The 11,642-nt window shown below is 47.3% G+C and overlaps 1 protein-coding gene across 2 annotated transcripts; it reads left to right on the top strand.

Annotated features, from left to right (window-relative positions):
* Window positions 1-3,215: 3,215 nt before the first annotated feature.
* LOC116943597 (cyclin-A2-like) lies at window positions 3,216-10,740 on the top strand. Of its 2 annotated transcripts, XM_032956575.2 has the most exons (8): window positions 3,216-3,693; window positions 4,497-4,710; window positions 5,588-5,742; window positions 6,079-6,302; window positions 6,653-6,857; window positions 8,240-8,350; window positions 9,489-9,616; window positions 10,285-10,740. In XM_032956575.2, the coding sequence occupies exons 1-8, from the start codon at window positions 3,463-3,465 to the stop codon at window positions 10,355-10,357; spliced, it is 1,341 nt and encodes a 446-aa protein (XP_032812466.2). In that variant the 5' UTR covers window positions 3,216-3,462; the 3' UTR covers window positions 10,358-10,740. The 2 variants fall into 2 exon arrangements, with proteins under 2 accessions (XP_032812466.2, XP_032812467.2); XM_032956576.2 differs by lacking the exon at window positions 8,240-8,350.
* Window positions 10,741-11,642: the final 902 nt, after the last annotated feature.

Here is an 11,642-nt window from a genome sequence, read left to right as displayed (position 1 = left end):
ATGAGTACCTGATGCGTTTTGTAAAAATTGGCAATCGGGAGAAAGGCGGCCCGGCGTGGTGCTGGCCACCCACCCCCTCGTATGCCGTGCCAGCCTTCATAGGTGTGCGATAACAGCAAAATACCCCTAAGCGTAAAAGTTCTATTTCGGCTATACGGGAAATCCTTCGTCTCGTGATAGTTGTGCAGATTGATGAGCAAATTATACTGATGAATGGACTACTTTTTACGAGTTGATCAATGCCTTAATGTAGCTTGTAACTGTCATTCACTACAACCACGTGGTGTAAATTAAAACCTCTTACATGTTCTCTTCTAGGCCTGTGAATGAAGGGCCTCTCCATACCATGATGGTCATGACGATTATGATTGTGCTTGGACATCATCACCGATTGTTGCAAGAGGTTCAAGGCTGCCCTGATTAATACTACGGGTGTATTTCAGAAAATACCCCGTGCCGTCATTCGCAAGAGTTGGCTATCGTGTGCCGGCTTCATTTGCCAAATGAAAACAATTACTCGCAAATTAAAAAAAACGACTCAAGATGCCTTCTGAAAAAAGATATTCACTAAACTCCGACCTTGCCTGGACAAACCGTAATAATAATCCACTGCTGGATGAAATCCTTCCAGAGCCGCTGTCGCTTGCGATGTAATAAACAAGTCTACCTCGCACCTGGACGAGCTGATTTCATCTTCGAAGTCGGGGGGGGGGGGGGGCAGGGGAACTCCACCTATCAGAATGTCATTTTACTTTTTCTCACATTTCCTGCGTCACAAATGAATGCGATGGAGAAAATTAAAGGTTATGCAAGCGGTAATTAAGAGGGAACATTTCTATTGTGCACACATTTACACTCTTTAACACTTCCAACTGCTGGATGAAGGCATCCCTATTCCATCTCATGGGGTGTGGGATGTTGTTTGACCATGCTTCGCCACACTGGCCCACTGCCGATATGTGCCCACATACATGGTTCAAATGTCACTCGCCTCTCACGTTCACCGTTGAGCAGGAAACGAATTCTCTTAACCGTGTTCATGGTTTAGCGCGCTAACCGCTGCGTCACGGCCCCCTCCGCCGTTTACTCCAATAACTGATGGGCGCAAACACGACCCGCCGTGGCGAGGTATGGATGGAATGGATGTATTTAATTGATTTCAATCAGAGCAAAAATAAAACCGCATTTATTATTTCTGCTTCCTCCATTTCTGCTTCCTCCCGCGCCACTGCTTGACTTTGGAATTCCCTTCCATCGCCTTTTTCCCTCAAGGTCTTATTGCTTCATTGCTCCAATCACGAAACGTGTAAACTCGTTACATGTCAGTTTAACACTGTGTACGAGTGCCGTTTGTTACTGGCCACTTGGCGTATTGAGCTCCTTGGACCTGTGCTCAGAAAACCGTGATTTTTTTGGAAATAAACTCAATTATTTTTCATTTTACCAGGTTTGAGCTATATAGCTTTTTTTTAATAAGTGATATCTCAACGAATTGGCTTGTGTGGAAATATATAGCAGTCAAATACCCGGAACGCATGCTTATAAATGTGGAGGGAAAAACCGGTGGACTCAGCGAGAAATCCACGCACGCTCCAAATATACAGCAGCAGCAGGCGTCAGCGTCAGGAATCGAACCCACAACCTCCTGTATACCAGGCGAGGTAGTTAACATCTCGCCATCGTGGCGCCCCAATCTTAAAAACACGCCCTTTCCCCAAGGCCAATCATTCAAATGAGAGGCTGGATGGAAAGAGACGGGGATTGTATGACTGTACGAATTAACAGCCGCGCGTGAGTCGTGAAAGAGAATGCGTTGTACATCAAAGGTGTCCTGCCAGTTCGTTTTAATTACCGGAACAATAGCCACTGCTCGGGTGAAATTGACCCTCGTTAACGAGCACGCGTGCAGAGCAAATAAAGCATCCCTATCATCAACACAAATCACCTTTCATTTGCCACCTGCCTTACACGCACGGGTAATACCGTATTCGCCAGATGACACTGGTCTACAGCCAAAATGCTTCAATGTAGTCCAACTTTACTAATTTTGGGTCACTGAGAATGAAAATAATGCTTAAAATTGTTGATTGGCTCTAGTTTTCAAGATATGCTGCTGGGTCAGTATATACGACCCTTGACTTGGGAATGGCGGAGGATAAGTGAGTTACAAAGGGAAGGGATCTCGATTTTAACCAGAAATGACTAAACTACATCTTGGAATGGATCTATGAACACATCTATGACTGGGTTTGGACAGTACTTGCTTTTTGACCAAAACAATTAATGATGCAATCTGAACCTGGTATTGCGTCATACATTATATGAATTGCACCGTGTCATTCCTAGAAGTTAAAAGACCCTCCTCTGGCAGGTAAGACGCACCCCAAAGTCGTGGCCGGTGTCAATAAATAAAGCCATCCACAAATCTGGTCGCGCGTTTTGGGTTCCATGCGTAACATGAACAAAAATATATTTTGTACAGACCTATTCATAAGATGAGTGTACTGCAAGATAGGGTAACATATTCGATTATTAAGACCAAGGTGTTGTATTTGTTTCGATTATCGCGGATAGGCCTTACCTTGTAAAACTCTAGTGGTAGTGCCTTACGTTGATAACCTCTACTCCAAGAAGGGCTGGCAGCTTGCCGGGAATTCTCGATTTTAAAAAAAATCCCTGCACAACATGATTTGCTTTAAAGATTCTGGGGCGAGGTGGGCACAACAATGACTACGGTTACAATGTGGTGTGCCATTCGGGAGACAAAGGCGGCCGGGCGTGGTGCTGGTCACCCAACCCCTTCGTGTGCCGTGCCGGCCTTTATAGGTGCTCGCTGACACTACTTGCCCCGACAGTCTGTTACAGGCTACACGGGGGATCTTGCACCTCCGATTAGCACGGCTGGTTACATACGGTGCGAAAGAAGTTCAACGTACATGCATACAAGTGCGTTGTTGAATGTGAGTAATTCACTTATTACATATTTCACTCTCGTCTCATTAAACGTGCGACTTATGACAAACGCTTGATTATATAATTACAACTGCAAGTGGCACGCACGAATCATGGAGTGATGCGTGATTAGCAAACCAGGGCAGCTCCTGGAGATTATGATATTGGGTTTTTTTTGCGGGGGGGGGGAAGGGCATCCCATCCACTTTCACGCCGCGCGTAAGTTAATTGGCTTCGTGTACGCGGGAGTTATAAAAGCTCAAAGTGGGAGAACTGCATACTGCGCTGGTTTGGGTTGGGATCTAGCTGGTGGCGCTGGCGGGAAGGCTTCGAGTCTATGCAACACTCACCTCGACCAACCCACAGCTTAAATCTGTTTTTGCTATCACCTTTATTGTTGCTCGGTGGTGGTGTTGTTTTGGCCTCCCATCACAAACACCAAGCGGTCCCACTGCGCTCCCATTACTACCGCCGCTGTCGCAGGTACCGCTTGGTAAAATTGCTCTCGACATGGCCACGAATATTCGGCGCAGGGTTGCGTCCGTGCCGGCCGCCCCGTTGCCGGGGAACGACCGCGATGAGAACTGCAGCCCCAAGGCGGCGGCCGTCGTGAGTTCGCACGGCGCCATCAATGGGAAGGTCGCCGCGGTTGCCACGGCCGGCGGCGGCTGCACGAGAAGGGTGTTGGCATCCATCGGCAACGGAGTCGGCGCCTCGCATCGGCGCGGCGTTGCCAGCCAGGTGAGACTGGTGTCCGTACTGCAGGAGCTAGCCTAGTGGTGGCCACGCGTCTTCACGCTCTCTCTCTCTCTCGGGCTTATCCCTCACGGATGCCACGATTGTTTTGGCCGCGTTTTGTTGAAATCGTTTTTTTGCTTTGCCGTAGCCGCTTGTTGGCACCGGCATTGTACACGGTACTAAAGAAGCACCCTTTTTGGTATCGTATTTCGGCACCACACACGGCTAACTGCGCTAGTCGCGAGTTGCGGAACAAGGATATGATATACACGTAGCACAATTGGACGGACCTCGTGTGACCTACTTGCAATATATTACAATCAAAGTCGAAATGCGTTTGTTACCTTTTTGTGTAAAAAAAAAAAAATGTTTTAAGGCCGGAGGTGCCTTTTTAACGTGGAAAATTAATTGTACCCATTGCAGCTGTAGCTTCTTTTACAACGCAAATTTCGATCGTGACTGCCGGCTGACCCATTTTTGTTATTTGGCTTGACCAAGCTTTGTGCCGCCCCTCCGCAATTGGTAACTGCGTCCACTTATTGAACATGTTACCCATGCTTGCCTGCTTAACTGGACTACTCGCATTCGTATGCACAGACCACACAACTATATTTCTTTTTAGTCCACGCCTCGTGGCCACCTTTCCTTCGGCTAAAGGTGCAGCTCTGCAGTTTGCCATAGGGGCACTGCTGCTGGAAGAGCTCGAGGCTATGTAGCCTGCTCGTTCGCACTTGCGGTGGTAGTATTTGTGCTTGGCTGGCCTCAAGTCGCCCTGTGGTGTACGCCACTGTCTTTGTCTGCGTTAGGACTGTGCCCTGCCCAAGCACAGCCCGTCCCTTGCCGCTGCAGCTGCCCCGTTTGCCATTTACGAGGAGGCGGAGGTGCAGGCAGAGGTCGCTGCGGCTCCCTCCGCCTCCACCAATGTGTCGCTAGAGCCGAGGGGTCACGAGGCCACGACGGATCTTGAGGTCGTCTTGGAAATCGCGCTGAGCCTTCCCGCCAGCTCCAACACCAGCGCAGGTGAGCTGGGGGCAGGGATCTGGTGTCATGGGCACTACGGTGGCGAGACGGTAACTACGCCCCCGTATCAAGGAGTCCGTGGATTCGATCCCGACGTCTGGTGTATTTGGAGTTTGCGCGTCTCTCCCCGCGATTGTTTTTCTACTCGTTTTAGAATTGTTTTAAGGTATTTGCCTACTATAAATTCCCACAAGCAAACTCGTTGCTCAGTTGCGACCATATCGCTTCTGGAAAAAGAAATTTACTCGGTAAACCTTGCCTCGCAAAGTAAAATCTATTTTTTTTACTAGTTGGACCTGGTGGCTTGTGGAGGGGGAGCCCCCAGGATGTCGAACTAATATTTGTTCCCTTAGCCCTTTAACTTAATTTCGTAACTCGGTCACGGTTATCTGTAAAATAGAGCCGTCTAGTAATTTCAAATCGTCGTTCGACCACAATTTCAAAATTCCAAACTGTTGAGTTTCTTGAAAGCCCATTTGACACGCAGTGTTAATTTAGTTCCATTTATTATTTCTGAACCGGTCTGCAATCAGGTTCTGTCAGTTTTCTGCTAGACTAACAATATTAGTATAATGAAATATTGGTTTGTGGGTACATAATCTTTCATACACGCTGATTGCAAGTTAACAAATATTTGGCCACCTTTTTTAATTTGTCCACTGCATTCTCTAACGATCCTGATGGTGAGCTGCCTTAATGCCTCTTATCACTCATTCTGACTTTTGGTATTCATAAATCTTGAGGCTTGTTACAGTCGTGGACTAGAATATATATATTTTAAAAAAATTAATGTCCCTATGCTTAAAAAATGGTCGATGCTGTGCATGACCCCCCCCCCTCCCCAACTCATCTCTGCACCCCCCTCACTTTCCCCAAGCCTCCCCAATGATCCTGGACTCTCCCTGGGCCACCGGTGGCAACTGTATCTGCCGGGACATGTGCGGGGTGGAGGTGAACAAGGAAACTGTCCATGACCCCCTGGTTTTGTCGGAGTATTCTGTCCACATCTACATCTACATGTGCAAAGCAGAGGTGACCAGTTTTCTTCCCCCCCCCCCCTTAGACTACTGAGCTTCGCATTGAAGTAGCGTTACAATTTAAACATGCAGAGTATCCCATTTTTTTAAAACGCCCCTGAGTCGGGTGTTGTAGTCCAGCGTTCGTAGCTCAAGTTTCCTAGAAAGCAGGCAAGGATATAAGGTTGCCAGAAGGTGATAGTTCAAAAAAGCAGCAACTCTTCCTCGCCATAAAGTAACTTTCTGAACCCAGTGGCGCTCCATCTCCCTAACACGCGACTTCTGCCAGGGGCTTACTTTCGTTTCCTCGTGTGAACGTCATTACACGCGTGACCCCCCCCCCGCCCCGCAGAGTCGTTACCGGCCCCGGGCGAACTACATGAGCCGGCAGCAGGACATGTCGCATCCGATGCGCGCCGTGCTGGTGGACTGGCTGTCCGAGGTGGTGTCCCAGTACGGCCTGCAGAGGGAGACGCTGCACCTCGCCGTCGGCTACAGCGACCGCTTCCTCTCGCGCATGTCCGTGACTCGCGACAAGCTGCAGCTGCTGGGGGCTGCGGCCCTCTACGTGGCCGCGTGAGTGCTGGAGATGGATGGGGTGGTTAATTATGCTGGGGGGAGGGGGTATTGGATTTCTAACGCCTGCATTTGTTGTGGGTTTTTTTTATTTAGTTTGGCCTTCCCCTTGCACCCCCCCTCCCGATTTACAGATTTGGGCTACGTACGGTGAGAAGTTCAGCGTACGCTAGCTCGCCAGAAACGAGCGACTAAAACCAATTTGTCAACCAGCCACGACCTATTTGGGGTCTCGATCCTCACCCGTGGGAGCATTTTTACCAAGTAAAATTCCTGTTTATCGTGGGGGTTTTTAACGTTGCTCTGTTGCTGCCATTTTTACCACGTGCCACCCCCCCCCCTCACCCCAGCAAATACGAGGAGATTTACCCCCCAGACGCGCACGACTTCGCCTACACGACAGCCGACACGTACAGCGTGCGTCAGGTGCTGCGCATGGAGCAGCTGCTGCTGCGCATTCTCAGCTTCGACCTCGCCGCGCCGACCTTCACCCAGTTCCTGAGGTTCTACGCCCAGTCGCTGTCCACGCCCGCTCAAGTCGTCAGCCTCGCCATGGTAAAGCTGCTGCCGTCATTCGGTACTGCGATGTTGTGCCCCATTGCCAGATTAAGCAAAGTGCGGGGCCTGTAGCATTTGTTGTTATAAAGGGGGCCCTAAAAAAAACACGCCAGATATTTAACTTGTAAAGTAAATAGCATTTTTCATTTGCTACGTAGCCAGATAATGACAAATCGCTAACTTTAAACACCCAGTCGTTCATAAAAGTTGAAGGCGGGTATAGTGCTATAGTAATAGAACAAGTGTGGAATCGCTGAACCGGAATTGATGGCTTGAAAGCATTTAGCGCGGGGCCCTTGAAAGTGCGTGACCCGTAGTATTTGTAGCTACTTTTGCTACTAGGATAATTCGGAACTGCCCCCTAGCACGAGATTGGTAAGCTATTTTTTTTAAAAGACTTTCGTGACTATCAAAGACCACTTCTCGTATTTGCATTGCAGCTCTTAATCGTTTTACCGAATTCGAAAAATAATGGCTCGAGTTGCTTGACACCCCCTCCCCCCCAGCTGGTTCAATGGTTACTTGAATTCCAACCATGCAATGTGATTGGTCGAAAGGGAAGACAATTGCTTAAGCTTCCCAAATATGAAATGGGCTACTTTGTACATGGGACCTCCTTTGCCAGTACCAAAATATGTTAATAGGTTCCCCTTTTTTTTTCTAGCAACAAAATTGGTGTTAAGATGTTAAAACACCAAACTGAAGCCTTTTACGAGGATAATGTATGCATTAACCACAATGCTTGTGGTCAGAATACAAACAAACTCTAATATACGCACTGTCCTTTAAACTGATTGGTCCACACCAGAGACGGCTTTCTTTTGAGCCTCGTCTCAGACGGTGCATCTACATGTACATGCTCTCCCCACGCTCATTACTCAGTGCATTGTCTTTGGGCTGTATGCCTTTTGGCGTCCTCTGGTCTAACACTGTCTGAAACGAGGCTCAAAAGAAAGCTGTCTCTGGTGTGGACCAATCGGTTTCAAGGACAATGCATATATTATATATTTTGTTTGCATTTTGACTGCAGGTATTGTGGTTAATGCAGACGAGTCCTTGTAAAAGGTTTCAGTTTGTTTTAAAATCTTCAGTTTTTGCTAGAAAAGGGGAACCCATCGGACTATTTTGTATTTCTATTTGCAAGCATTTCGATAATCCACCAGTGCGGACTTCCCTTGCTCGATCTCCTAAGATGAACATTCATAGACTGGTTCCATCCATTTCTTGAATGTCACTCCACCTAACAAAACGGCCTCTTGACTTGAGATTCAGACTTGTGACCATCCGATCTTTTTAGACGTGCAAAAAGAGTTCTTGACGACGCCAGCCAGAAACCTTGACGTTTCTATATGGGGTCATGTGTGTACGCGTGCACACAGTACCTTGGCGAGCTGACCCTGCTCGATGGTCAGCGCTACCTCTCCATAGTTCCTTCCATCCTCTCGGCAGCTGCGCTCGGCCTGGCAAGCTTGATCAGCGGACATGAGTGGGCAAGTACTGCAGTATCCCTCTTCCTTGCCTCTGAGGACTTGACCAATCTTTATGGCTTGCGTCTCTAATTTTAACTGCCCACTTTCTTTAAAATATTTGCAATATTCTTAGCTCTTTCAGTAAAGTCACGTTAAGAATATGAATTACTGCAGTCGCGAAAGCTTTATATCAAAATATTTGCAATATTAAGCATTGTTTTCCTAGTGACTAAACCATGTGCAACTTTAATTTCCTGTATCACCAATTTTGTGCCCCCCAAAAAATAAATCCCTTTGTAATGTGCTGGTATGGTTGGCTGCTTTTTACATGTGAGCAACCATCCATGATTTAAAGTGGGTTCTTCATGTAACCTGTTATGGTCCCATGAATACACACCAATTCCACTTTCTCACATGGGTGCAGCTGTAGAGAAGGCCATTTTTGAAGAGGCTCGTGGTTGACAAAGGCTTCAAATCTCATAACCTAGAGACTTGGCATATAATTAAAAGATCTCCAATTTCAGGCTTTTAATGTCAGCAACGGCACAAGTGAAGTGCTGGATGTACACGAGTTTTTTTATTGCACTTTAGCAGGATGTCTGACATTTGCACCATACGGTGCAAGGGAGAGGGTGGGACTCTTAAAATTACTTGAACTCGCCAGCATATGGTGAATGTCGTCGGCAAACGGTGAAACACTACATGATAACGAGTTAACTTAAATTGTGCTCGAATCTGCGTGGCGCATTCTCTAATTTCACTGCTCTTGCCATTTGGGCTGCCCACCTCTATCTGAGCAGTAGCTATATGCACGTGGCCTGTAATCCAGCGCTGGTGGTAGATGGTGTTCGATGGCTTGCCTCGCAGGAAAATATTGCCTTTTTCTGAAGGTATTTGTGCTATGGCAGCGGTAAACTTTAATCTATCCTCTCATGCACAGACTAGCACGTTTTTACCCCCTTTGCATACGTGGGCTCTCCATGCATAAATACGAATTGGCTGGAAACTCGCATTAAACCGCAGCACAATTGCTGTTTCCAGTTGCACCATTTGGCAGCCTTCCAGCTTGTCTGGTTCTTTGGCGGTTTTTTTGGTGCACTTTATGTACAACACTAAACTAAATCTTTTGTTTCCCCCCCCCCCCGCCCATGGCCTTCAGCCACTGGCGTTGGAGGAACTGACGGGGTATAGTTTTGAGATTCTGCAGCCTTGTGTGTCTGCCCTTCACATCACGCACACGGGCAAGCAGAAGATGCACAGCGCCTTCAAGACCTACCAGAGCCCCAGGTACGTAGCCTATGACGTCATTGGCTACATCTATTTTGTCACGACTATAAACGTGTTTTCTTTTCCCTAAGGTACAAATGCTGCTCTATTCCCTTTTGCAAATAATTTGACAGATATAAATTTGAAAAACAATAGCACCTAACGCCACAGGAATATTTTACAAACGTAGCTACAAAACTAACAAACCGCTGCAACATAAATGCGCAAACGCCGGTACATTGACCACAACTGAGACTTTGGGTTTTTGAGTTGATCTGACCTACGTGCTGGGAGCTGGATCTCGGCTATGTCACAAGTGTTGGCTCTTGTCAAACCGACCACCAGCTAAAGCCACATTCATGGCGTTTTTGGATCACCTGGGTTTATTTTCACATCTCAATCTGCTTTTGGCAGTCATTCAGTCTAAGATGGCACAGTCACACGATGGTTTTTTCCATATTGAGAAAAAAAAGCCATAGTCCGGATCTGCTTTTTCAAATTACTACCCTTCCTTAGGCGCTCCTCTTGGTTTTGAAGATTGTGGCTTGTTCTCAACCTGCTGCTATGCAGCACAACCGTAAAACCAATGTCTGGCTTTTACAATGTCATGCACCTAATCGTGTGGCTTGTCTGCCCTGATCTCCCCCCCCCCCTTCACCCCGTCTCCACGTTGTGCCAACCTCCTGCAGGAACTACAGCGTGGCGCTCATGGAGCCCGTATCTGACTGTCCTTGGCTGTGTAGTGCTCTGGAGTCTTCGTGATGCTCCACAAAAGCACTGCCGACCGTGGGGAAGGCGGCTAATTTAAACACTCCCTGGCTTTTGAACGTGCTTGCGATATTACTTTGTGTTGGTACCCGACCCCGTTTTTTCTAATGCACATCACGTATCGTTACCAATGCCCATTTGTGCTTTGCCATGCAAGATGGCACGATTTTACAACCATTGAAACGAGTCTCCCAATTGCGCTACGGGAGTCCTGTCTTGTATCCACTCGCACATTTGCAAATTGTTACTTTTTAACGTTTTTTTCACCTATGCTGGCATGTAATAGTTTTATCCTAGACTTTAAAATGCTGCACTTATTACACTTTTTAATAATATTGCAAAAGGAACATTGTTTTTAAATAAATGCCAATGTAGAAGATTGCTTCCTGAACCGTTCCTTTTATACAAGGTCGCAGTTATCCTGGCAGTGGCTTTTTGCTGATCATTGACTGCTGGCACTGCACTTTAAGATGTGCTTCTGCAGATTGCTGGAATACTCTTCCTTCTGTCAGGAACCCACTGGAGCTGCGCACTTAAAACCTAGATGTAAACGCTTTCTTTTGGGACTGCTTTCCGTGCTCGGTTTGTCCTGCCACATCTCTGCACGGTTAGCTTGTGGTGCTCACGTTCAACACTCTACCATTTTATAGATGACTGCACTTCATACACCACACCAGGGTAGTATTAACAATCCCCTTTACTTTGTGCAAAGGGGTCCCCTTAACCGAAATCCATGGTGAGGGCTCAACCATTTATGGGGTGCCTTTTTTCCTCGACTGCTCAGACGTCTCCTTTTGCCCAAAGCCATGGATGCTTTATTTCGGTGATAACCTGCTCGAATTTTTGACTGGCATGTACAATGCACGGACGACCCTTGCAGGCTTCTCAAACCACGCTTTGCCAAGGCCTAGTCGCCGTGTTTTACCAAGTTTTTACTGTGGTTTCTTGCGCGATAGTTGTGGAGCCAGGCATGGAACTTAACATTTTTAGGCAACCACTTATAAAAAAAGACCCTAAGTGGTGGCGACTTGCCAACGCCCAGAAAGATGAAGGGCAGAGTTGAACGCTGCTGCCCTCTCATCCCTTATTAATGGAAGACTTCAAAAATGGTCGACCTGATGCCCACGCACCCCTTGCTTGGTGGGAGTTGCCTGCTCGACCTGACACTGCTTGAAGGAAACCCAGCCCATAGTTGTAGATCTGTGCATGAGCTATGTTGGACTGTCCCAGTTCCATTCATCCATAACGGTATAGTTTACGATGATGGTTTGGCATTTGG

The sequence above is a fragment of the Petromyzon marinus genome, chromosome 18 (assembly GCF_048934315.1).
Source record: "Petromyzon marinus isolate PM22_M1 ecotype Great Lakes invasive population chromosome 18, UKy_Petmar_22M1.pri1.0, whole genome shotgun sequence".
NCBI lineage: Eukaryota > Metazoa > Chordata > Hyperoartia > Petromyzontiformes > Petromyzontidae > Petromyzon > Petromyzon marinus.
Note: the sequence above shows the minus strand (reverse complement) of the source record. Positions and strands in the feature narration are given on the sequence as shown.

Bases quoted from the DNA above. Each gene is read 5' to 3' on its own strand.
- LOC116943597 (XM_032956575.2), top strand. From the start codon at position 3,463: ATGGCCACGAATATTCGGCGCAGGGTTGCGTCCGTGCCGGCCGCCCCG. The intron at 4,711-5,587 runs GTGAGCTGGGGG...ACTTTCCCCAAG, and splicing joins CAGCTCCAACACCAGCGCAG to CCTCCCCAATGATCCTGGAC. The intron at 8,351-9,488 runs GCAAGTACTGCA...CATGGCCTTCAG, and splicing joins TGATCAGCGGACATGAGTGG to CCACTGGCGTTGGAGGAACT.